The following is a 24867-nucleotide window of genomic DNA, read 5'->3' as shown; positions in this document are numbered from 1 at the left end:
ACTTAGTGTAAACATGTACTACTGCATAAAGATTCTCCAGAGAGAGTTTCATGTCACAAGGTCAAAGGTCAAAAGGTCAAAGGTTAGGTGAAAATGTTACAATTTCACTTTTCTCGCAAATGGTTCAATGTATCTTCATGGAACTAGCTGGTACATACGCATATACTGACTGGTAGGGATTATCTAGGGAATGTAGGGGTCATGGGTCGAAAGTCAGGGGGGTCAAAGGTCAAGGTCATCTCCTCAGATTGTACTATTTCCCTCATATACTAGTATATGCTATGCTCGCATTATTATTTTTAAAACTTCATACATGTATTACCTAATGGAGATGCTAGTGGAAATTTCCGGTCAAAGGTCAAAGGTAAAGGGTCAAAGGCCAGGTTTAAGTGCCAAAAAAAATACTGTAATTACACTATTTTTTCATACCTTGAAAATTAACTCAATTATGCATAAACTTAAAAGGGTCGGTGAGAAGCCAAGTAAAAATCCTTAATTCCCCAAATACATGTACCTGCACTCTTAGACAATTAAAGCAAATGGGACAAAACTGTAGGTATTGGGTGGAATTACTTCAAAGTCTATTCCTGAATTTAAGATTGGACAAAGCAGATTTTACCAAATTTAGTGGGAGGGTGAAATGGCTTGAGGTTAGAGATCATGAAGAAATCCTGAAATGTATCTGTCAAAATATTGTGAAAAGAAAAGGTTTCATAGAGTCTAGAGTATGGCCATGTATACTTCACTCCTATGGAATTGAGAGATTATCGCAAATTGTTAACCTATTCCATGTACACATATATGCAGTACTTTTTAATGGGATACATGGTTTGCTGTTAAAGTAGTGATACTTTTATGCTAAATAATACCACTATGTAGACACTTACTTTTCTTTTAGATGAGGTTGATGGCCACAAAGAGGATGTCATGGTCACTGTAGTAAGTCCCACTCTGCCAGACAGTCACATCTGTGTTGGCATAGACGTGATCCAATAGAGAGCCAGTCACATGGGTTGAATGCTTCACATATTGCCTGAAGCCACATGATTCAAGTTGCTGCTGGACTACTGGTGAGTGGGTAGTTGTGAGAAGATCCTTATTGAAGTCTCCCACTATGATTGATGGTTGTTTGGAATCACAGAGTGCTCGTAGCAGTGAGCTGAAGGTCTGTTCAAATTTTTTCACATCAGATTTTGGTGGTCTGTAGATAGTTACAACATGGAAGTTGCAGTGAGCTGGTGGCTGGATTTCAATGCACTGCAGGTCAACAGTGGTGTTATCTATTGGCAGCACATGTTCCTTATATTTCACAGAAGAACTGACATAGGTGCACACTCCTCCATGGGTATATCTTGACCCTCTTGAGCTAGGTCCTCTGTGTCTGCCCTTATGAAGAAGTTTGTGGTGTGGAAGAGCATTCAGCACAGCTGAGTTCTCGCATGATAACCATGTTTCAGTGAGGCATACTACCATACAGTCATTGATTAATGGCTGATGAGCGACATCGGTGTGGTGGGCATGAAGAGATCTCACATTCTGCACAGCAAGCAGGAGTGGTTTGGGATCAGCATTGAGAGCCATCTGTACTGCGGTGTGATGTGTCAGCAGAAGCCTGTCTGTCCTCATTTGCTCAATTTCCAGCTTTACAGATGTGCTGGATTTTATCTTGCTTTCATTGAAGTCTCTCAGAAACAGGCTAGTAATTGAGGGTACTCTGCTGAAAGCTACATAGCACTGACCATCAGCAAACCTTCCTTGCAAGGAAACTACTATTTCTTTGACAGTTAATCCCTGGACTTTGTGAATGGTGGTAGCCCAGCAGAGTCTGAGAGGAAATTGTCGCCTTGTTATCTCTAGGCCTGCCTTCTTTCCAGAAACTGTGAATTTAGTATCTATTGGTGTTATTGCCACAGCTGTTGGATAGGTGTTGTACTCTGATGTGGATTGTCGGGACTTGCTACCAACATTTTCATTATCAAAGTCAACCATCACTGCCTTTGATTGTTGGCTGGCTGTGTCTCCACAAAATCCCACTACCGTTCCAAGAGCTCCATTCACCAAACCATCCTGCACATCCAAGTTCCTTGTTAGCATCACTCTTGCTCCAACTGCAAGTTGTAGCTCTCCTGGCAGTCCACCAGTAAACCTTGGGTCATCCTTAACTGCATAGTCTCTCAGAACATTTGGCTTTTTGTCTACAGCCTTTAGCAGTCTGGTGGGTGCTGGAAGGTCTGCCAATTTACTCTTGTTGTATTCATCCACTCGACTATTTGTTGCATAGACATGAAGAGCATTGGTGGGATAGCCATCTGCATTTGGGGCGACTGTACGTTCCATCAAGGTCAGGACATCATCTTTGGTATGCAGGCCTTCCCGTACTCGGTTCAGGAGTTGGGCAAAGAGCTTGTCATCTTTTTGTCGCATGATCTCAGTTAACTCTGCAATGAGGAAGTGATCTTCCCACAGGGAGCCTGCTAAGCGTGTAAAGATGTCAACAGATTCTTCAAACACAAATCTTTGACAAACAGTCGCCAGTTGGTAGAAGTCTCCAAAAGCCAAGACACTTGTTCTGCCAAAGGGTTCATCTATGCCTTTGATCTCACGGAGGCGTTGATCCACTGTCATCATCATCTGAGACCCTACCATTGACACTTCATCTATGATCAATATCTCCAACTCGTGGAGATGTGCACGTAGTGTGTTCCGTTTTTCATCGCTTAGTTTCTTGTAAGAATTTGATTGTCCCAATGGCAGTAAGAAGGTTGAGTGTAGAGTAGTAGCATTGATGTTAAAGGTTGCCGTTCCAGTAGGGGCAGTCAGCAGGACTTTCCTTGCTTCAGGATTACTCCCTTCTGTTTGAAGTGTTCTCAGTGCCATTTGATATATTGCCGATATCAAATGTGACTTCCCTGTTCCAGCGCCTCCTGTGACAAAAATGTGCATAGGATCTGGTCTGCAACCTGCCTTCTTACTCTTTACTGTCTGCTGGCACCAGTTGAGAGTGTGGTCGTATACTCTCCGTTGTTCAAAGTTAAGTGACCTCACATTCTGCACATACTTGTCTTCTGGTGTATATCCTGGCCTGTGAGCTACTGCAAGATGCATTGGTGTGCTTGTATTTCTCATAACCTCAGTGTCATTGCCAGCCATTGAATGTTCTGGGCCAGGGTCAATCACTGCATAGTCTGGATGAGGAATGGTTCCCTCTCTTTCTGCCTCGGCATCCTGGTGCTGACCCTCTGTATCTATGGCATCCCAGGAGTGAACTGGAGGACCATGCTCTTCGTGCTGCTCAATGGCCTCATCTATTACTGCTGTAAAGGCTTCTAGCCTTGCCTTTGTCTCATCTATTTGTTGTGAGATTGTTCTGTAGTAGTCAGCATATGTTTGGTACCCATTCGTCAGATCTGTTTGTTCCTTTCTCCAGGGATGGTACAGCATTAGCATGTGGTGTGCATATCTCTCCTCATCTTGTGCCTCATTAAATTTGTGATATCTCACCACACAAGGCTTTGTTCTCTTTCTCATATAGCCTCTATCGTTCAGCAATTTGACCTGCTTCCCAGCTTCGGTTTGCTGCAGAATGTCTGGCTGAAGGTCTGCTTCTTCCTCCTTGCTGGGCTTTGCTGATACATACCACTTAGCAAATTCAGCTAGTGTCATATCTTCCATGTCATGTGGTCTGTATGAATACTTGTCAGAGAGGCTTTGAGCACAGATATCCTCACTGTCAGGATTCAAACTTGCAAGGACGTCTCTTGGCTTTAGGAACACTACCCTCTTCTCTGGCAGGTCAGTTGAGACAAAGACAGTCTGGAAGTTGGTTCGATGGAGGGGTAAGCCTAACACCCGGTAGACAGCTTCCTGTGCGCTTACCTCCCTGGCATTTAGGAAGCATGATGCCACTTGTTTCATTTGTGTTTTGATGTCCTTGTCTCTCATGTTTTTTCCCACCTCTCGTAATGCCAGGCCCATCTCTCTCTCTTCCTTTGTGACGTACGATACAATGTAGTGGATGCATGCATATGGGTTACAGACAAACTGCACATCCATATTGGCTTGCCATGCTTTCAGGATGGTAGGATTGTACGTATTGATGTTAATTTCTGCAACATCACGCTGGTAAACAACAGATTTGCCATTTGCATTAACCCGTAGTGCATCTACATAAGAATCTTCTGATACTTCAGCTTCTTGTAGTACCTCTGTCAAACTGGTAATCTGTGTTTCTTTCTCAAGTACATCTTTCACTCTTTCCATTATCATCGTAGATGAGTGAACAATTCCCTTCTTTAGTTCTGCATCATCACATTCAGGCACATTAGCTATGACTGTAACAGGAGCAAGCGGCCGTGGGTAATTGAAGCGACACTGCTTTCCACTCTTACGACATGAAGCAGAGTGTGTGTGTCTCTGCAGATCTGACACTAGACTGTGAAGCTTCTTGTCCTCTTCGGGTGATGGTAGGGCACATGTTACATATTTGTCAATGAATGCTTGTAATTTATCCTCGCCGTCATCATGTGTAGGAGCTCCATCAACCCAGAGAACACAGTGTGCATGTGGAGACCCTCGCTGTTGAAATTCAATGCGATACATGTAGTGTTCTACTTTGCCCAGGGGGTTCACATCACTGAGGATGATGTCTCGGAACAAACACTGTAACCTGTGGTCAAAGTGACGTGCTGCGGTGACAGGATTTGATGCAAGCAGCTTGCATTTGTCTTCCCAAGTCATTCTGTCAATTTCTTTTTCTGTGAGCATGTGACCTTGTTGCCTGGATATTGCCTGCATTGTGTCGAGCCAGCGCAAGTCAGCTGCAGATAAAGTCAGGAACCACATGAACAAACCAAACTGTTTGACGGCAGCCAGAACTTTGTACATCACAGTTTGCCAATAAGGAGGGGATCCACGAACTGTCTGCAGTATGTTGTATGCTTTGTCCATCATGATTATGCTCTTGATCTTATCTGGATCTTTCAACATACCAGCAGTTAGCTGCTCCCCACCATTTTGTAGTCTCACTTTGCGAAGTGCAATGGAAATATTGTCCATTACTTGCTTGTACTCAGTTACATATTGTGCAAAAAAGAGATACTCCACATTTTGGGCAAATCTTGGATCTTTGTTGAGAAGCCGGACATTAAAGTATTTTCGTGGAGAAAGTTTGACAGTCCTTTCTACTCTGAACCCAAACTCTCCTTTAGGAAACAACTGTGGAAAAGCTTGCTCCTCACAGTGATCCTCCATCATGATAGCTATGGGTCTTCGGCCTTCACCAGGAGCTATGCTATATATACTCTCAGATGCCAGGGCTGGATCCGATGGCTGCACACATGTATCATATCTGACACCACGCAGTAGTGATGTAGGATCCTCTTCATCAGACTCTATGTCATCATTTTGAGAACCTTCATTCGTACCAAAGGTTTCTTTCTCACTTGTTGATTGCTTCTGTATCGAAGTGGCAGTATCAGAGATGTTGGTCTCACTGTTTGAACCAGAGATAGTGTGAGTAGCATCATTCTCATCGTCTGATTTCTCCCTAGATGCCAGCTGTTGCCACACTTCAGGATCTTCATCTCTGCTCTGTTTTTCCCAAGCATCATTCTGTGTCATCTGTTTGTAGAATTTGTTTGTTGATTGGAGATGTGACAGGGCATCTTTCACAATGTTAGGGCGGATGTTTTGATATGACACATAGTTTTTGTATGTCATTTTTCTTTTGAGTTTCAGAGGGATAATACCTGCTTGGGAAAGTGTTCTTGGGAGACTGCTGCAGACACTTTCCACAGTGACTGGCACATTGACTACACCACCTTTGATGCCGGGCTGCTTTCCTCTTGGCAATGCTAGAAGTTTCATAAATGGGTAGCGCTTTGCCAGTAAGCGTGCTTCCAGATTTGTCAGTGATGCTAACTCTGCTGGCACAGCATCAACACGTAGCTTGTTGAAAACACATTGTGGAGGCATCTGTTTCTTTCTCAAGTAATTGTTACATGTGTTGCATACCCATTCTATGCCTCCTACAGATGTTAGCTTGCTTGTGCATTGTCCAAGAAAGGAATGGCTTGCAGTATATGAACTGAACTTGAATCGAAATACAGATTGTTTATACATCTGTCTGTGGCAACATGTGCAGGTATAAATAGGTGCTTCACAACTGTGGGCATGAAATGATGCTATGGCCTTTTCTGTGCTGGTCGGATGACGCTTGTTTCTCTTTCGAATTTGATCCCTATGTTTCTCATTTGCCAAGTGTTTTCCAGACCTTTTGACAGTTTTCCGTAACCTGTCATGCTCTGAAATTCTTGCCTTTTCACTGCTGGTCATTTTGTTTCGAGAGAGTTTCTTCCTCAGTTTGTCTTTTGTGACTGCATCTTCTCTTTTAGCTGTAGACATTTTACTGCGAGTATTTCTTATCCGCTGTTTCTCTATCTCACCAAGCTTTTCTTTCTCAGTTGCTGACATTTTACTACGAGTATTTCTTATCCGCTGTCTCTCCTTTTCGTCGACTTGCTTTTTTTCAGCGATGGTCATCTTGTTCCTAGACCGTTTCTTCCTCAGTTTGTCTTTTGTGACTGCATCTTCTCTTTTAGCTGTAGACATTTTACTGCGAGTATTTCTTATCCACTGTTTCTCTATCTCACCAAGCTTTTCTTTCTCAGTTGCTGACATTTTACTACGAGTATTTCTTATCCGCTGTCTCTCCTTTTCGTCGACTTGCTTTTTTTCAGCGATGGTCATCTTGTTCCTAGACCGTTTCTTCCTCAGTTTGTCTTTTGTGACTGCATCTTCTCTTTTAGCTGTAGACATTTTACTGCGAGTATTTCTTATCCGCTGTTTCTCTATCTCACCAAGCTTTTCTTTCTCAGTTGCTGACATTTTACTACGAGTATTTCTTATCCGCTGTCTCTCCTTTTCGTCGACTTGCTTTTTTTCAGCGATGGTCATCTTGTTCCTAGACCGTTTCTTCCTCAGTTTGTCTTTTGTGACTGCATCTTCTCTTTTAGCTGTAGACATTTTACTGCGAGTATTTCTTATCCGCTGTTTCTCTATCTCACCAAGCTTTTCTTTCTCAGTTGCTGACATTTTACTACGAGTATTTCTTATCCGCTGTCTCTCCTTTTCGTCGACTTGCTTTTTTTCAGCGATGGTCATCTTGTTCCTAGACCGTTTCTTCCTCAGTTTGTCTTTTGTGACTGCATCTTCTCTTTCAGTTGTAGACATTTTACTGCGAGTATTTCTTATCCGCTGTCTCTCCTTCTCGGCGACTTGCTTTTTTTCAGCGATGGTCATCTTGTTCCTAGACCGTTTCTTCCTCAGTTTGTCTTTTGTGACTGCATCTTCTCTTTCAGTTGTAGACATTTTACTGCGAATATTTCTTATCCGCTGTCTCTCCCTCTCGTCAACTTTCCTTTTTTCAGTGGGGGTCATCTTGCTGCGAGTGAGCTGTTTTCTTTTTCTGTCTCTTTTTGTTGCTGCTTCTCTCTCACTGTCAGTCATTGTGTCTCGCAAAACCCTCTTCCGAACTTTGTCCTTTTCTACTTTGTTTCCAAGTTTCCTTCCAATCTTTCTTCCTCTGATTAATGGGCTGCTACAGAGTTCCCTGTCAGTCTGCTTAGTTTTGTCAGATCTTTCCCTTCTTCTCCTCTGCTTCAGAGCCTGGTCTTGGAAGTAGCGATAAAGAGCTTGACTTGCCTCCTTTGATGCATCATTTGTATTGCTTGCTCCAACAGTCAGTATGGAAGCAGGAACCACTTCAAAGATTGCATCTGACATGCCAAGTGAACGCCCAAGTTCTTGTATGTGTCGCTCTACTGCTTGCAGGCCATTGAGTATTAGTAGTACCGCAGTACCCTCTGGTGTACAAAGTCCTTTGCTGTTCCTTGAGTGACTGTCAAACAGATAATATTTGTTGTCACAATAAAAGAGTCCAATGGTGTAACTAGGTGTTCCTGTGCCAAATGTTATGAACATTGAGGGCTGAAGCACAGATGATTGACGAAGGGCATCTCTCAGAGAGTATCGTCCTGCATTAGTGTTTGTCTCTCTGGTGTTCAAAGTTCCAGCATAAGGATTCAAGCGAGTAAGTTTGCTTGTCTGTCCATCTGTTTCAAGAAACTCTGGTAAATCATCAATCATGAAGTAAGTTTGCGTAGTGCTGCTGCAATGTTGGAGCCTGTTGTATACTTCAGCTCCCTTGTCTAAGATGCTATTGACATCTGTGGTTTTCCAGTCTACTACCCTCTCTTGTTCAGCCTTCACGAGGAATTGCAGAACATTGCAGGTACATTGTTTGCCTGCAGCTAGTCCAAAGCGTGCATGTCCCTGATGGTAGTCCCCACATATTACTGTCTGTTGAGAGGCAGTCCGGATTCTTTGCATGTATGTCTTCATGTGATGAGACCTCGTGGTAATGCTCTTCTTTTTCGCTTTCATGATGAAATCTGTTATCCTTGTGGCATGCTCTCAAGCTCTCATCTTTGTGTGAATTTCATTCTGTTGAGAATAATAGATAAACTAATATAATGTCATTATTTCCAGCTTTGCTTAAAATCTTGTGGTTTATCCAGGTAATATACACAATAAAGCAAATTTCTAATCAGTTTAGCAACTGTCATTACACATGGAGCTTTATATTCAGGGCAGTTAAGATATTGTAAATTTGAAATTAGTTATAGATAATTATTACTTAATAATTAAGCTGTTGCAGGCAATACATGACTTTATTTTCACTTCTTTTTACCAGATTTGAAGCATTCACATGGAACTGAGTACTGTCCTTCAGCATGTAGCATCATTCCAGTTTCCAAAATGCATCCTATTGGATGAAGAAGAAATAAAGAGAATTGTACATTACTTCATGTTGTTAATGACATATTAGACCTACCTGAACCCATATGGACTGATCGAATGTGCTTTATACAATATAAACATCATTAGTATATTTGTATTAAACTATATTTATTATATTGCAACATGTGGTACATGTATAATATGATGGGTTCATGATCATAGGCCATAAAAATGATCCGTTGGCCATATTGCTCTCAAGTAAATACGCAACCGTTGTAATTAGAAATTGTTATTAAGTGCTATCTCTGGTGCAAGTTGCACGTGCAAGTTGCACTTATCATAATAATGTGCATTACAACATGCAAATTTTTCAGATATTCCGCTTGATTTGGGATTCCTATAAGGTGGCGAATATCTTCAATTTGATCTGAGAGCAATATGTTACAGGCACCACGACGGGGACATGGATCATCATTCAAACCTGGCACATTGATTAATGATCTACATTGTCAGTCTCGTAATCTTCATTCATTATTGTTCCTTGTATTGGTAGGAAGATATTAACCCGTTGAGGATGGTTTCATTTTGCTCCAACATGCATTTCCCATAGACACTTGCCCGAGTATACTCGGGACTCGTCCTCAACGGGTTAAAAGACAACATAGAACATTTACAATGCACTAAGTTTGAATTGGTGCCATTTGTTTGGGGTTTTTTTTTTTTTTTTTTTTTGGTTGGTTTATTCATACCATGTTTTACATTTGTTTACATACATACATGTACATACATTTATAAGGTGAATTGTTGTTACAAGCAACTTCTTGTCTATGACACTTGCACATTTCACTAATTTGAGATAAGACAGATATTTTTCAAACATATTCTATTGTTATAGTGCCTCTATTCTCTAAAACCTGTGCTTGTCTTTTTCCATGATATACCTCCATGAGAAAATACAAAATACAGAGTAGATTCTATGATGCTTTAAATTCCAGTCTGGATAAATCATCAATTATAGAGGACTGAACTAGTACTTGTTACAGTAATTCTTGCAATTATGGTTAAGATATCACCCATTCATCACAGATTGTACATACATACTACATTGTACATTATACATGTTTTCTTTGGCATATACTCATTGCATAGTTTCTTTGTAGAACCTTTTGATGCTTCACAATGTTAATATTCCAAAAATGCTTTTTTTTGGTCAATTTCAAAGGTATCATATCTTCTTGAGAAAGATGTGTATTTCTGTTTGCATACACTCTACTGTGACTGGTGCTACACCTATAGAGTTCTTGATGTATAGGTGCTATTCTCTTGGCAGATCTAGAAGTTTCATATCGATAATGTTTCAGGATTTGCTAGTGATGCTAACTACTGACAGTGTGAACACGTAGGTTGTTGGAAACACATTGAGCAAGCATTTGCTTATTATTGATATACCAGTAGCTCTTCCAAGCTTATTTCGTTCTTACAACATTACACAACTCCACATGTCTTGTCCACAAAGTGACAATTTAAAGCCAAACATGGTAATCCATAATATGTAAATTTCAACTGTACATCAATGAAAATATTTTTACTATTTACATTGACATTTCCTTCTTCATCATCATTTCCATATTTGTCAAATTATCAAGCATTCTCTTAACAAGCAAGTGAAATTTAAGAGACATGTTTCACACAGGGCTATCTTGCTGTCCTGATGAAGGCACACTTTGCTGGGTAGCATCTTCGTCTTCAGAGTCAGTCTCTGGAAATAGTGCAGACAGGCTCAACTGTGAACTTTGGAGTTCTCCTTCAACATTAATTAAGTTTCTTTTTTAGTTATCGGATCTATTTCCTCAAAGTCTCATTCTTATTTTCCAAATTCCAGTTAGCCTTAGCAAAGGTACCATTCTTCTGTCGCATGTCTATCATACCTTGTTTCATAGTGTTCACTGCCTTATCAACTGAGTCTATGATCTGCTGCATTTGCTGCATCCCTGCTCCCAACTGAATTTTCCTTGTCTTCATCCTTTGTACCAGGCCAGTGAGGCAGTGACTAACCCTTCCAGGCTTTACATAGACCATTCCATTCCACCTGCATACATTTATACTCTTTGCTTTATTATTATCTATTTTACAACATTACACAACTCCACAATGTCTTGTCCACAAGCTGACAATTCAAAGCCAAACATGGTAATCCATAGATGAAAAAGTTTTACTATTTACATTGACATTTCCTTCTTCATCATCATTTCCATATTTGTCATATTATTAAGCATTCTTTTAACAAGCAAGTGAAATTTAAGAGACATGTTTCACACAGGGCTATCTTGCTGTCCTGATGAAGGCACACTTTGCTGGGTAGCATCTTCGTCTTCAGAGTCAGTCTCTGGAAATTGTGCAGACAGGCTCTGTGAACTTTGGAACTCTCCTTCAACATTACTTAAATTTCTTTTTCAGTTCTTTTGATTTCTTCCCTCAAAGTTTCATTTTCATTTTTTCAAATTCCACTTAGCCTTAGCAAAGGTACCATTCTTCTGTAGCATGTCTATCATACCTTGTTTTATAGTGTTCACTGCCTTATCAGTCTACTCTATGATCTGCTGCATTTGCTGCATCCCTGCTCCCAACTGAATTTTCCTTGTCTTCATCCTTTGTACCAGGCCAGTGAGGCAGTGACTAACCCTTCCAGGCTTTACATAGACCATTCTATTCCACCTGTGTACTTGCATATACAGTAATATTTTGCCAAACCCCATTTACTATAATTATAATATCAATAAGTTTGTTGAAATCACATGTGTCAGAACAAATTACCTTCAATTTATGAAAGATGCTTCTTCAGTCACAATATGCAATGTTTTCTTGCATTTTGTCACAACCTTGCTATTTATACACAGATATATTTTGCCAAACCCCATTTACATTGTAGTATATAATATCAATAAGTCTGTAGAAATCACATGTGTCAGAACAAATTACCTTCAATATATGAAAGATGCTTCTTCAGTCACAATATGCAATGTTTTCTTGCATTTTGTCACATCTTTGCTTCATTATTATCTATTTTTACAACATTACACAACTCCACATGTCTTGTCCACAAAGTGACAATTTAAAGCCAAACATGGTAATCCATAATATGTAAATTTCAACTGTACATCAATGAAAAAAGTTTTACTATTTACATTGACATTTCCTTCATCATCATTTCCATATTTGTCATATCATTAAGCATTCTCTTATTAAACAAGCAAGTGAAATCTAAGAGACATGTTTCACACAGGGCTATCTTGCTGTCCTGATGAAGGCACACTTTGCTGGGTAGCACCTTCGTCTTCAGAGTCAGTCTCTGGAAAAAGTGCAGACAGGCTCAACTGTGAACTTTGGAGTTCTCCTTCAGCGTCACTCAGCTTCCTTCTAAGTTCTTCAATCTCTTCCCTCAGAGTCTCATTCTCTTTTTTCAAATTCCAGTTAGCCTTGGCGAGGGTACTGTTCTTCTGTCGCATGTCTTTCATGTCTTGTTTTATAGTGTTCACTGCCTTATCAACTGAGTCTATGATCTGCTGCATTTGCTGCATCCCTGCTCCCAACTGAATTTTCCTTGTCTTCATCCTTTGTACCAGGCCAGTTAGGCATAATGTTGAAGACAGGATCTCCTCTGCCATTGTGACCTTTGTATCAAAGAATAATTATACAAATAGGAAATAATAATTTGTTATTGTCCTATACTCAGTGTTTGTTTTTTGTTTTTTTGACAAAATTTCTATTACCAGGCTTGATTCATTTGTTTGGAAGTCATAACCAAATTGGCATAGCGTTTCTGAGCCCTGGAACCAGTTGTATAGGTAGAACATTAAATAAGACATCAATCATTTTCATTTTGTGAAGTATACATGGCCATTTATATTGAGGTAATTTAGAAGAAATTGAGAAAATTGGAGAAAATTCTCATTATTTTCACGAGTTTTCTTTGTCCTAACTCATAGTCTACATGAAACCTGATACCAGTTCTTGTAGATGTAGATATATATATATATATTTTTTTTTTTTGTCCTAACTCATAGTCTACATGAAACCTGATACCAGTTCTTGTAGATGTAGATATATATATATATTTTTTTTTTTCATTTAATGGATTAAGATTCTCTTTAAATCCTATATGTGCTGCAAAAGACATTGCATTCATGGGTGCCTCTTACGTGCTAAATGCAAATGACTCTTGCTAGACCCTAAGTTTAATCCTACCATGTTGTTAGGTTGCCTTTCCTAGTGCCGTTCTGTAGGGAGTAACAATTCTAGTGTTGAGGCTTTTCCTCGGTTCACTGATACTCCTGATACTAGGCACCGTGTTTCTTATTTATCACTTGTGTATGACCAGGAAATCTGTATTCGTACGTCCTACTAGGGCTGTTGGACTTCAGCCACGATCTTCGAAACGTACTAGCCCAGAATTCTTCTGTCAGGTCATATTCACGGGTTATACTCACTTTCAGGATCAGAAGTTGTAGGACAAGGTGCAGGGACTTCACTCAGCTCAGGATCAGCAGTTCTTGAAATGATGCAACAACTGGTAACAGCTCAGGATCAATTAACTTTGTATCATGAACTTCCCATATTTATATTGTCTGGAAGAATCCGAGACACATTTCCAATTTCCAATCAAACATCTTCCCGGTAAAATACACCAATCAACACAAAGAAGCATTGATATCACTCCCTTTTGTCTCTTTACTTTATGCAAAATAGGATTCACTGCTCCCCAGAATTTCACCATGTTCAGTGAGCCAGCCAATCACAGCTTTCCTCCAATCATACATCTTCCCGGTAAAATAGACCAATCAACATGAAGAAGCATTGATTTCACTTCCTCTCGTCTCTTTACTTTATGCAAAATAGGATTCAGTGCTCCTCAGAATTTCACCATGTTCAGTGAGCCAGCCAATCACAGCTTTCCTCCAATCATACATCTTCCCGGTAAAATAGACCAATCATCATAAAGAAGCATTGCTATCACTTGCATTTGACTCTATTGTATGCATAGTAGGATTCAATGTTCCCCAGAATTTCACCATGTTCAGTGAGCCAGCCATTCACAGATTGCCTCCAATCATGCATCTTCCCGGTAAAACAGACCAATCAACATGAGGAAGCATTATGCCCTAATTTGGCAAAAGGCAGCAAGTGACATTTTCTATGAATATTAACTTTTTTTATTGATTTTGCATATTCAAGGCATGTTCTAGATCTGAAAAATCCAAAAGTTATAAAGATATTTGGGTTGCAAAAGGAAGCAAGTGCAGATAATTGCATGAAAAGAATTTGTAAAAGGAAGCAAGTAACAACCTCATGACATGATTGTTGCTTGCCTCTCTTTGCCAAATCATTTATATTTACACACAATCTAAAATACTTTTGCAAAAGGGAGCAAGTAACATCCTTCTGCTATGATTGTCACTTGCTTCCTTTGCCAATCTTCTTATGTTTGCTACAAATCTACAATACTTTGGCAAAAAGAAGCAAGTAACATTCTCATGATATGATTGTCACTTGCTTCCTTTTGCCAGATTTGCCATGTTTGCTAAAAATCTGAAATACTTTGGCAAAAGGAAGCAAGTTACAAACTCATGATACGATTGTGATTTGCTTCCTTTTGCCAAATCATTTATATTTGCACACAATCTGAAATACTTCGACAAAAGGAAGCAAGTGACATCATTATGATATGGTTGTCACTTGCTTCCTATTGCCAATATTTTATGTTTGCTACAAATCTACAACACTTTGGCAAAAGGAAGCAAGTATCATTCTCATGATATGATTGTCACTTGCTTCCTTTTGCCAGATTTGTCATGTTTGCTAAAAATCTGAAATACTTTGGCAAAAGGAAGCAAGTTACATAATAATGAGATTCTATGGGAATATCAAATTCTTTGAACTGTCATAAATGCATCACTATATGACTTGCATGAATATCAACATTATTTCTCATCACAAATTTGCATGCTGAAGGGCCTACCCAAAAACATATTTTCTTCATTTGTACATGTAGCATTTGTACTCGATGTCACTTGCTTCCTTTTGCCAAAATAGGGCAGCATTGCTATCACTTGTAATTTGTCTCTTTATTTCATGCAAAATAGGATTCACTGCTCCCCAGAATTTTATCATGTTCAGTGAGCCAGCCACTCACAGCTTTCATCCAATCATACATCTTCCCGGTAAAATAGACCAATCAACATGAAGAAGCATTGCTATCACTTGCATTTGACTCTATTGTATGCATAGTAGGATTCAATGTTCCCCAGAATTTCACCATGTTCAGTGAGCCAGCCAATCACAGCTTTCATCCAATCATACATCTTCCCGGTAAAATAGACCAATGCAAGTGATAGCAATGCTTCTTTGTGTTTATTGGTCTATTTAACCGGGAAGATGTGTGATTGGCTGGCTCGCTGGTCATGGTGAAATTCTGGGGAACATTGAATTCTACTTTGCATACAATAGGGTCCAATGCAAGTGATAGCAATGCTTCTTCATGTTGATTGGTCTATTTTACCGGGAAGATGTATGATTGGAGGAAAGCTGTGATTGGCTGGCTCACTGAGCAGTTAAAATTTCTGAGGAGTAGTGAATCCTATTTTGCATATTAAGAGACAAATGCAAGTGATAGCAATGCCTCTTCATGATGATTGGTTCATTTTACCGGGAAGATGTATGATTGGAAGTTGGAAATGTGTCTAGGATTCTTCCAGACAATATAAATGTGGGAAGATCGTGACACAAAATCATTTGATCCTGAGTTGTTACAACGTTACAAGAACTGCTGATCCTGAGCTGAGTGAAGTCCCTGCACCTTGTTCTACAACTTCTGATCCTGAAAGTGAGTATAACCCGTGAATATGACCTGACAGAAGAATTCTGGGCTAGTACGTTTCGAAGATAGTGGCTGAAGTCCAACAGCCCTAGTAGGACGTACAAATACAGATTTCCTGGTCATACACAAGTGATAAATAAGAAACACGGTGCCTAGTATCAGGAGTATCAGTGAACCGAGGAAAAGCCTCAACACTAGAATTGTTACTCCCTACAGAACGGCACTAGGAAAGGCAACCTAACAACATGGTAGGATTAAAATTAGGGTCTAGCAAGAGTCATTTGCATTCAGCACGTAAGAGGCACCCATGAATGCAATGTCTTTTGCAGCACATATAGGATTTAAAAAGAATCTTAATCCGTTAAATAAAAAAAAAAAAATTCTATTTTGTACTGTAATTACACATTTTTCATACCTGGGAAATTACTCAATGCATAAACTTAAAAAAGGGTCCGTCACAAGTCAAGTAAAAATCCTCAATTCCCCAAATATGTTTACCTGCAGTCTTAGACAATTATAGCAAACCCAGTTCAAGGAAAGTGAACATTCAAGATATTTCTGACAAACCTGTCATTTCAATATTTTGCCAGTTATGTGAAACTGTCAGTCACACATTGTGAAGACATTGTACTATACACCTATTGGGAGAATCATGCATTATGGCGGAGGCATCAGTCGCCATAGCGACATTTCTAGTTTCATCTGTTATATCCCATTTGCGTACAATTTCTTGGACGCAAATGGGCGAGACACATTATGGCACTTGCCTTGTTTCATCTTGGATGTGAACATTTTTTTTTTTTTTTTTTGATAAAGCTGAATGAATAAGTAAATGCAATAAGTTGTAGTTATAAAGTGTTATGCTGTACAGCCATGACATGGGATACCTCTTTCTGTGTCATTGCCCAGCAACCACAAGGAATGATATGGTGTGAAAGACACTGCTCCAGTAGAGAATCATTATTATTTTTTTAACCACGGTTTTCCAAGCTATTTGAGCAAAGGTTACGGAAAGCCAGTCAACTTAAATTGCTACACACTTATCGCTAGCTTGGTTGGTTGTTGCAGGGAGGTGAGAGGAAAAGGAGTGGGCACTGGATTAGTGTCTTTTGAACCATCCTCGGAGCCGCACTCCCCAAGAGACCACTCCACTAACTAGATTACTGCCGCTTGGCCGCACAGTGCACATGCGCAATCCTTGTCAACAGGCTGGTGGGTCTCACCCCTCCCTGGCCAGAACCTGGATTACTCCACGTGGTACTGGTGGGTGGTGTATACTGGTGCATTACTGGTGCATTACCCATTGCTGTGCCTGCAAACAACACTGTTGCATTGTGATGTGCAGTGAACTGGTTGCATGGTCTTATTTTGAATTTTGCAGCTAGTATTCAAGGTATTATGATTTATGTGCATTTACATGTCCATGTACCATAAGATTTCTTGGGAACAAATGTACTTTGCATGCTATTATGGTGAAATAAAAGTAACTTTTACATGAAATGGAAACAAATTAACACAGACTTAAAAACATTTAATAATAATGATTAGCAGCACCAATAATAATATACTGATTGTAAGAATATGAAGGAAACATGAACAGCTGAGTAGTGGAACACATGCCCTAATAATGTCTGATGATAATAATAATTTTAATACCAAGCTGGCACAGAAAATACCAACCAAAACAGCAACAACCATCATAACAATACCCATTCAGCTTTCAAATAAGAATAAAACAAAAACAGAGAGACAGACAAAAAAGTGCCATGGTGAATATCTTATCACAGATCAGGCATTTGATACAGGACATGAGAGATAGTTCAGCTCTCACTGAACTCTCACATGTTTTCACCATACACCAGGCAAGGAGGCAAGTTATTTCACGAAGATTAGGTCCTATAGTAGTCTCCATCATGACCACTCTGTTGTAGATTCGAGCCCTCCTGCCTCAATATATCCCCAGCATACAACAAAAAACATTCAAATAGTGTTTTCATCCCCTGGAGAACTAAAATTGCTCACAAAAATATGTTAGTGGGACCAGAAAAAACATGTCTTGGCGGATGTACGCAAGTTTCCCCAAAAATATGACAAGAGAACCAACAAGAGCGAACAATGAAGTGATACATCAGACTAAAGAAAAACCCTAACATCTGCTGATCTACAGGTGAATTTCGTCAGCACTAGTCAGGATTTACACTTGACATTGCGTCGTAATTTGATTAAGACAAGAACAAAACAATGGCTATTGTTAAACAGTTACATTGTCAAAACTCAAGTTCTTCTTGGCCGATTTTCAAAATTTTTGTATCTATCGAGAGCTGAATTCTTAGACTAGCAGGTCCCAAGAGTATATGCCGTGTGAGCCTGCATAAAGAATGTAAGGGTGCGTTCGAGCGCTCCAAAGCGAACCAAAGCGAACTGAACTAAAGCGTACCGTACTGTGCCAGTTTGGGAGCGTTCGAATGCTCTGTTGAGAAAGCGTACCTCTCGAGTTATTTTTAGAAAAGTTCACGCTTGTTTGTAGCAAGAAGGTCATTCACCTTGCGCTTGACCTACTTACAACTGTCCCGAACAAAGAGAATGATGTTTTTGCATTGTGACGTATGCGCATGATACGCGCATGGTTTACAACGAACTTTTGGTACGCTTTGGTACGCTTTTGGAGCACATCGGGAAGTGATCCACTTTTGGCTCGGTACAGTACGGTACGGTACACTTTAGGAGCGTTCGAACGCTCCTGTAGCGCGGTACGGTACGGTACAGTTCACTTTAGGAGAGCGCTCGAACGCACCCTAAAACCCTCATACACGTCCTTGTGAACACACACAAGTCAACTGGCCTGTCCATACTCCTAACGATAGAGGGCCAAATCACCGCGGCCCCGAGGATCGAACATCGAACAGCAGTGATAACGATCAGACTGACCTCGTTACGTAAGAGGTCGTTTACTTGTTCGTTGGGGCACTGATCCCTTGTAATCCTGTGTTGAGTGATAGGGAAAACCCTCAGGGCAGAGTGCCCACTCCTTTTTGTCTCACCTCCCTGGTTGTTGGTTGGCATCCATCCGTCTAGTGAGATTGTAGGTGTGTAACAAACCATAGCAGCTTATTGTATGATAGGGATGGATGAACAGTGAGCATGACCTCAGCTTTCATACATGACTAGTGCCACCTTGTCACAGCTTCTCTTGCCATTTTCAGTAGTAGATCGACAGGATGTTATGTTATAAGTTATATGATTTTGCTCTAGGTTAGTGACAGTTCTAGTATCCGAGAATTTTCAAGTGCATTCAATGATAATGTTATATAACAACATTGAATATGTGTATGTGTGTAAAAGTGTTTAAATGCCAGTCTAGCAAATCGTTTTATGCAAATTCATATGCAAATTAAAAGCATTATTAGTGTATTTAAGCAACTTTCCTAACAAGGATAACTTGCACTCTCTTTCATCTTTCATGTATTAGGATTCAAAATTACACAAGAAATGATTAATTCTATCAACAGTCGTGGTGCATGCATAGTGCAAATAAGTGTTTTGACTTCACTTATTTTTAATTTTTTGGGGGTAAATAATCTGATTTAGTGCTTGCATTAGTGTTTTGATACAATAGAAAGATTTTAAGAGACATTGGGCTTCTACCGGTATCTTGTAAAGTCAGAAAGTCAATCTGCATCCAGAAGAAATCAATGGGATCTATTTCCATTCACTTTTCATCAAAGTCAGCCACATTTTATATGATTATCTTTCGACCGGAGATGGTTAAAATGATTGATATCTTGACATAATCACCCATCATGATTCTACAGTTGAGTTCCAAGTCAAGAATATGTACGTCTTTTCTGTGTGTGCATGTTTTGTCCATTTATGCTGTCATGATCAATTTTGCAAGTCACAGAGGTGAAAAGGTTAAGCAACATTTTTTCTTCCTTGAGGCATGTATGTCTCATGTATTATGGCTCTATAATGTTATTGGTGTTCTAATGAATCTGTCTTCTGTTTTCTTTGGTTTGTTTCTGCAGATATCCACCTCCAAGTCAGGGGACAAAGGTGATGACAAGTCAAAGAAGAAGAAAGTGAAGAGGGGTCGACCGAAGGGCTCACAGAATAAAAATAAAGATGGTACGAGTGCTGGTATGTCAGCCGTCTGTATTCTGTATTCTTCTATTTTATGTCCATTGGTTTTGTACTATTATGGAACAGTGAAAGAGCAGTAGGCATACCTTCAAACTGTACCCTGTTATCTTTTGTTTTTCAGCTTTTTAAAAAAGAAACTTCACTCTGTGAACAAGTGCAGAAAACTTACACAAACATTGAAATATTCACTATATTTTGCCATAAAGTAAGAATGGTATAGAATTAACATTTCGCAAGTTTTCATTACCACATAGCAATCTCCATCACTGACACATAATGTAAAAATGTTGAGGTGATTATGTCACTTCCTTACAAGTTTCCCATTGTTTTTCAAACAAATCTTCATTTGATCTTCTAATGACTTGATAAAGACAAGAAATTGTATCCTCTACATTCAAGTATTCTAAAGTATCGATGACTTTATGATGAAAAATCTGTATTTTTCTCTTCTTTTTTTTCCGGGGGGGGGGGGGGGGGGGGGGGGAGGGGGGATGGTGTAGGGATGGGAAGAGTGCAAAATTATTTCACCCCAAAATCATTTTTCATGGTATACATGTCTTATTTTCAGGCCAATTTGAGAGGTACAAGGCCATGACATCACAAACTTATCTTACTCTGTCTAAAAAATCATACTTTGTTGTTGTTGTTGTTGTTTTACCATGTGTCAATTGATTCAGGTTTGTGCTACTTTTCCCCTTAGGGCAAGGTGGGCGTTCAAGACTTTGACAAATTACTTATAAATACAGTTTGTGATATTCCTCACTTGTGATGATGTATGCAAATGCATTCAGATCATCTCATTACCCTATCTGATTTGCATATATGATAATGGCTTTAGTATATCAGTGGTTCATGGAAGCATATGAAACTTTACATCACATTTCACTGTATGTCATGCCTACGTGTCGGATATTACTGGTACTCTGTTTATTGAAGCCAAGTTGAACATGGAATGGAATCATGCTTGATGTTCTGCAATTTTTGCACATTCATTCAAATTGGCAAGGCATTTGTGCAACTTGCTGTGATTTGGTATTCGTGCAATAAGTTCTGAGCAAACATGTATTATTGATGCATATTATAATTACTGACAGTTTGGGGATTCGTACAATAAGTCCCTGAGATAAACATGTATTATCGATGCATATTCTTACTGACAATTTCAATCAATAGGCAAATCATCGCTGGGGCAGCAAATTCTTGTATGTCAATTTTCTTGAAAATCACTTTTTGGAGGGATTAATTGTCAGATGATCAGTTGAGTGAAGTCCTGTCGAAATCCTAGCTGTCATACCCCAGAAATGAAGCCACCACGGCATGTTAAAAGAAAGGCTATCCCATTTGTTGTAGTGCTTTGACTGCCATGCTTTGTTTTGTTTTTGTTTTGTTTGTTTTTTGCTCTCCTGGGCCCCGTTGCTAGAAACTCAACTTGCGTTTAAATGCAAAGTTTCTAGCAACGGGGCCCTGAAAATGTAACATTTTTGAGATACAAGGTTTTATTGCCCCAAAAGCGAAATGCAATTTTTGGAAATCGTAGAATTAGTATTTGTAGGTGCATTCAAGATGAGTGCTGTTTGGAATACATTCTGGTAACAGCATTGAAGTGTTGTTTTAAATATTTGTCTTTGGATGTGTCAGCAAGTTTGGCATTGCCAGCAGTTTTCAATCAGCTTTGCTTCGTTTTCACCAATAATGGAAAACAGCGAAAGCAAGAAACAAAAGGGGAAAGGCAAACTCAAATTGCCCTGTCTTAGAAATGCTTCTTCACTCACAAGTATGTTTGATATTTGAGTATGCATTGTTCTGACATTTCCTGAATTTTAAGTCAAGCACTCATTCTCAGCGATATTGGATGTTTGGATTTACAGAACAGAAGGAGAAAGACAAGGAGATTGACATGTACGCCAACATCCCCACAGACAAGGCCTTCATCTACGCAGTGGTCCTGGCGGAAATCAACGAAAAGATACAGAGCCAGACGTTTAAGCTGCCCGCCAGCCCGGGCGAAGTCGCGAGCACGTCCAGAAAGGGGCTGCCGGAGAAGGCGTGACGCTTTGGGGCATCGGAGGAGCATAGCTCTTCCGTCTCCGATTGTTTTCCATCTGCTCTGCCTCAGTGAGCGCCTGTGGCATTTGTACTGAACCGGACTCTTTGAGATGTAGAGCTGGACTTGGGAACTGCGTGCAATTATATGTGTGGGAGCCACATGCACCTGCCGAGAGCACACTGAAACAAGTTGGAGGCTCCTCAACAGTTAGAGGGCGCTCTTTCCCTCTGTACTTGGGTGTGGCTCCATGTTGGATGAATCTATGAAGATGTCTAACTTTCAAATAAGATTCTGGAGTGCCTCCAGCAGCTGCATCTTCTGGTTTGGTACTGGCAGCCAGGCTTCGGTGCGTGGAATTCTCTCAAAAGAGGGCTTTGTGTAATAGAGGCACATCAATTGGCCAATGTAAAGGAGGAGACTTGAAGAGAGGGCAATTATAACCCTTTGGATGCATGAATCCGATGTGCCATATACCGACTGTATGGGACACTGCCACAGGTCACAGTCAAAGGGTTACGCTGTGTACTGTTTAACACTCTTGTTGCTGCTAAGCGTGTGTATGCATAAGAAGCAGTCATTGGAACTGCACTGGAGGAAATTTGTGTTGTCGCCAAAAAAAGGATGGATTTCGCTTGTCACTGCCCTATATGGTGTCTCTCACCTCACGTGAGCTTTGTTAGTATTTTTCAGACCCACTGCTGCACATGTATGTAATCCTATGCAAAATTTGTCTTGATGTAATGTTGTAATGAATCAGCACTATAACTGCCCAAGAATAAGGGAGATACTCACCATGCAATGCATATAAACAGTTGAGTTGCCGTTGTTAAGTCTAAGCATTGTCAGTTCCACATCTCTTGATCACTCCAGTATGAGAATTCACATACTTGTAATGTCATGCAGTGTGTTGCTGGTTTTATTTTTGTCTTGTTGCCATGTAGATGTGTTAGAAGTTGCTGAGCACTGAATTTCTGATTGCGGTATTTATAAGTTTTCACTCCTATGTGCTATTCAGTGATATGTAATATTTCTCATTTTGTTTCCAAAGTAATGTCTGCAGTGATAAATGTGACTACCAGACAAACATTTGAAAAAGATTTGAAAAAACAAACAAACAAAGAAACCAAAGACAGTCAGCTGTTAAGAGTTCAAGCATGCCAGACAATAGGTATGAACAGTGAACTGTTTGTGTACAAAAAAAAAACAGGTAATCCTTACAGAATTGACCACACTAGGTCAATTTAGAACACTATTATGTATTAACGTGCTTCACAAAAACTTCAAAATCTAGTCAAGAGCTAGCTTTGATATCAAATTCAAATTCTTCTATTAAAGTCAAATTTTCATATTGAGCCCAAGCACCTAATATCACAGTTGGTTCAGCTTTTGCACCCACAACTTCCTTTATCAGGACAGCATGATGGCAGAGGGTTTTCAGTTGAAAAAGGCATCAGATATGATTATCTTAAAAATTGCAAGACTTCTTTCCTTTCTAGCATCTGCAAAATTGGAAGGTCATCCCACTCGCCAAAAGGAAAAATATTTTAGTGGGAAAAACGAGAATATAATATGCAACCGGAAATCAATGGTACATCCCTCCTTTCCCGTGATGAAAATCATGATTGATACAACCTTCTGTTAGTTTCTTTTCTTCCTTTAAGCCCTTTCACCAAGAAACAAACCCCAATCCTATCTCAAACACTCTCTCCTTGCTGTTCAGCTGCTTGTCATTAAATCTATTGAATGCATTGTCACGTGCTTGAAGTAGGTGGGACCTACATCATGAAAATATAGAGAAGCATGGTGTGTTGGTCACAGAGACATTATGAGTGGACGTCTGGGATAGGGAAAGGAGCTGATTGGCTGGCAGTCACCCAGGCACGGCAATTCATTCGCCGGCGCTTGCGTCGAAAGAGTGACCTCGCGTGACCTCCGCACGATAGCAGGATCCTGACAGTCCGCCGGCTGGCAAACTCTGGCTAGCCATGTGACCCGTAGTTCTACACAAACATAGGATTTGTGTATGTAACCATGGGCCAACTGTGCTTTAAAAATGTTTATATTGGCAACTGGCTGAACTTAACGGTACCGCCCGTACATTCTGTTCCTTTCCGAACTACCATGGGAGTGTTTGGTGGTGTTGTTTTAGGGAATACAATGGGTGGGATGTGTGGTGTTTAGTTTGCCTGTGCACTGCCACCACCCCACCCCCCCCCCCTCCTCTTTCCACCTGTGAAATGGGATTCTGTGGGAGGAAGCACCTTGCATATCTAAAACATGAAACAGGAATTAACATGGCAAGACCTTGTATTAACAAAGAATAATTGACACCAATTGTCGGGCTAAGCTGAACCTAATGTCACCTTTGTATCTCATGAAATTGTGTGTTTGTGGTAGTGAAAGTGTGTGAGCACACATGTGTATTTATGTGTGCCTGTGTGTGTGTGTGTGTGCCTGTGCATGTGTGTGTTTGTGCCTGTGCATGTGTGTGTGTGTGCCTGTGTGTGTGTGTGTGTGTGTGTGTGTGTGTGTGTGTGTGTGTGTGCCTGTGTGTGTATGTATGCATGTGTGTATATGACCTGCACATCATGTTACTTCCACTTGTGCAACTCATTCATCTCAAAGTGACATTGATTGTATGTGCATTCAAGTGTTAACATTCTAAATCTTAAGTGTCACGTCAATAGACAATGCAATAGTTACTAGAAGTGATCAGTATGGTGTGCTACTCTGAACACTTCTACTCAGTATCCTTTTCTTTTCTTTTCTTTTCTTTTTCAGAAACGTAGCTTGTCGTGGTAATATGATTCTAAGGTACCATAGATGAGAAATGTGTTTAAGCATTTAGAAGTACATGTACATTGTATTGTGATTTGCTTTGTTAGAAATTCAAAGATATTCTTATTGGATAAAGTGAATGGAAGTTCCTTTTTAATTTTTTTTGTTTGTGTGAATGTACTGTCCTCTGTTCCCATTTTCAATGCTACTGCAACGAGGTATTTGATGT

At 39.9% G+C, this 24867-nt stretch overlaps 1 protein-coding gene across 1 annotated transcript in view; it reads left to right on the top strand.

Annotated features, from left to right (window-relative positions):
* Positions 1-22962, top strand: part of LOC139720047 (UPF0547 protein C16orf87 homolog) — a 40374-nt gene extending 17412 nt beyond the window's left edge. Inside the window, exons 4-7 of the mRNA XM_071631420.1 lie at positions 19699-19798; positions 20190-20194; positions 21690-21810; positions 22940-22962. Coding sequence (XP_071487521.1) covers positions 19699-19798; positions 20190-20194; positions 21690-21810; positions 22940-22962 — 249 coding nt within the window. The remainder of the gene's footprint in view (positions 1-19698; positions 19799-20189; positions 20195-21689; positions 21811-22939) is intronic.
* The last annotated feature ends 1905 nt before the right edge of the window (positions 22963-24867 follow it).

This window comes from Diadema antillarum, unplaced genomic scaffold (genome assembly GCF_040938485.1).
Source record: "Diadema antillarum isolate AM-2024a unplaced genomic scaffold, OU_Dant_1.0 scf00000120, whole genome shotgun sequence".
In the NCBI taxonomy this organism is placed as follows: domain Eukaryota; kingdom Metazoa; phylum Echinodermata; class Echinoidea; order Diadematoida; family Diadematidae; genus Diadema; species Diadema antillarum.
This window is presented reverse-complemented; position numbering and strand designations above follow the sequence as displayed.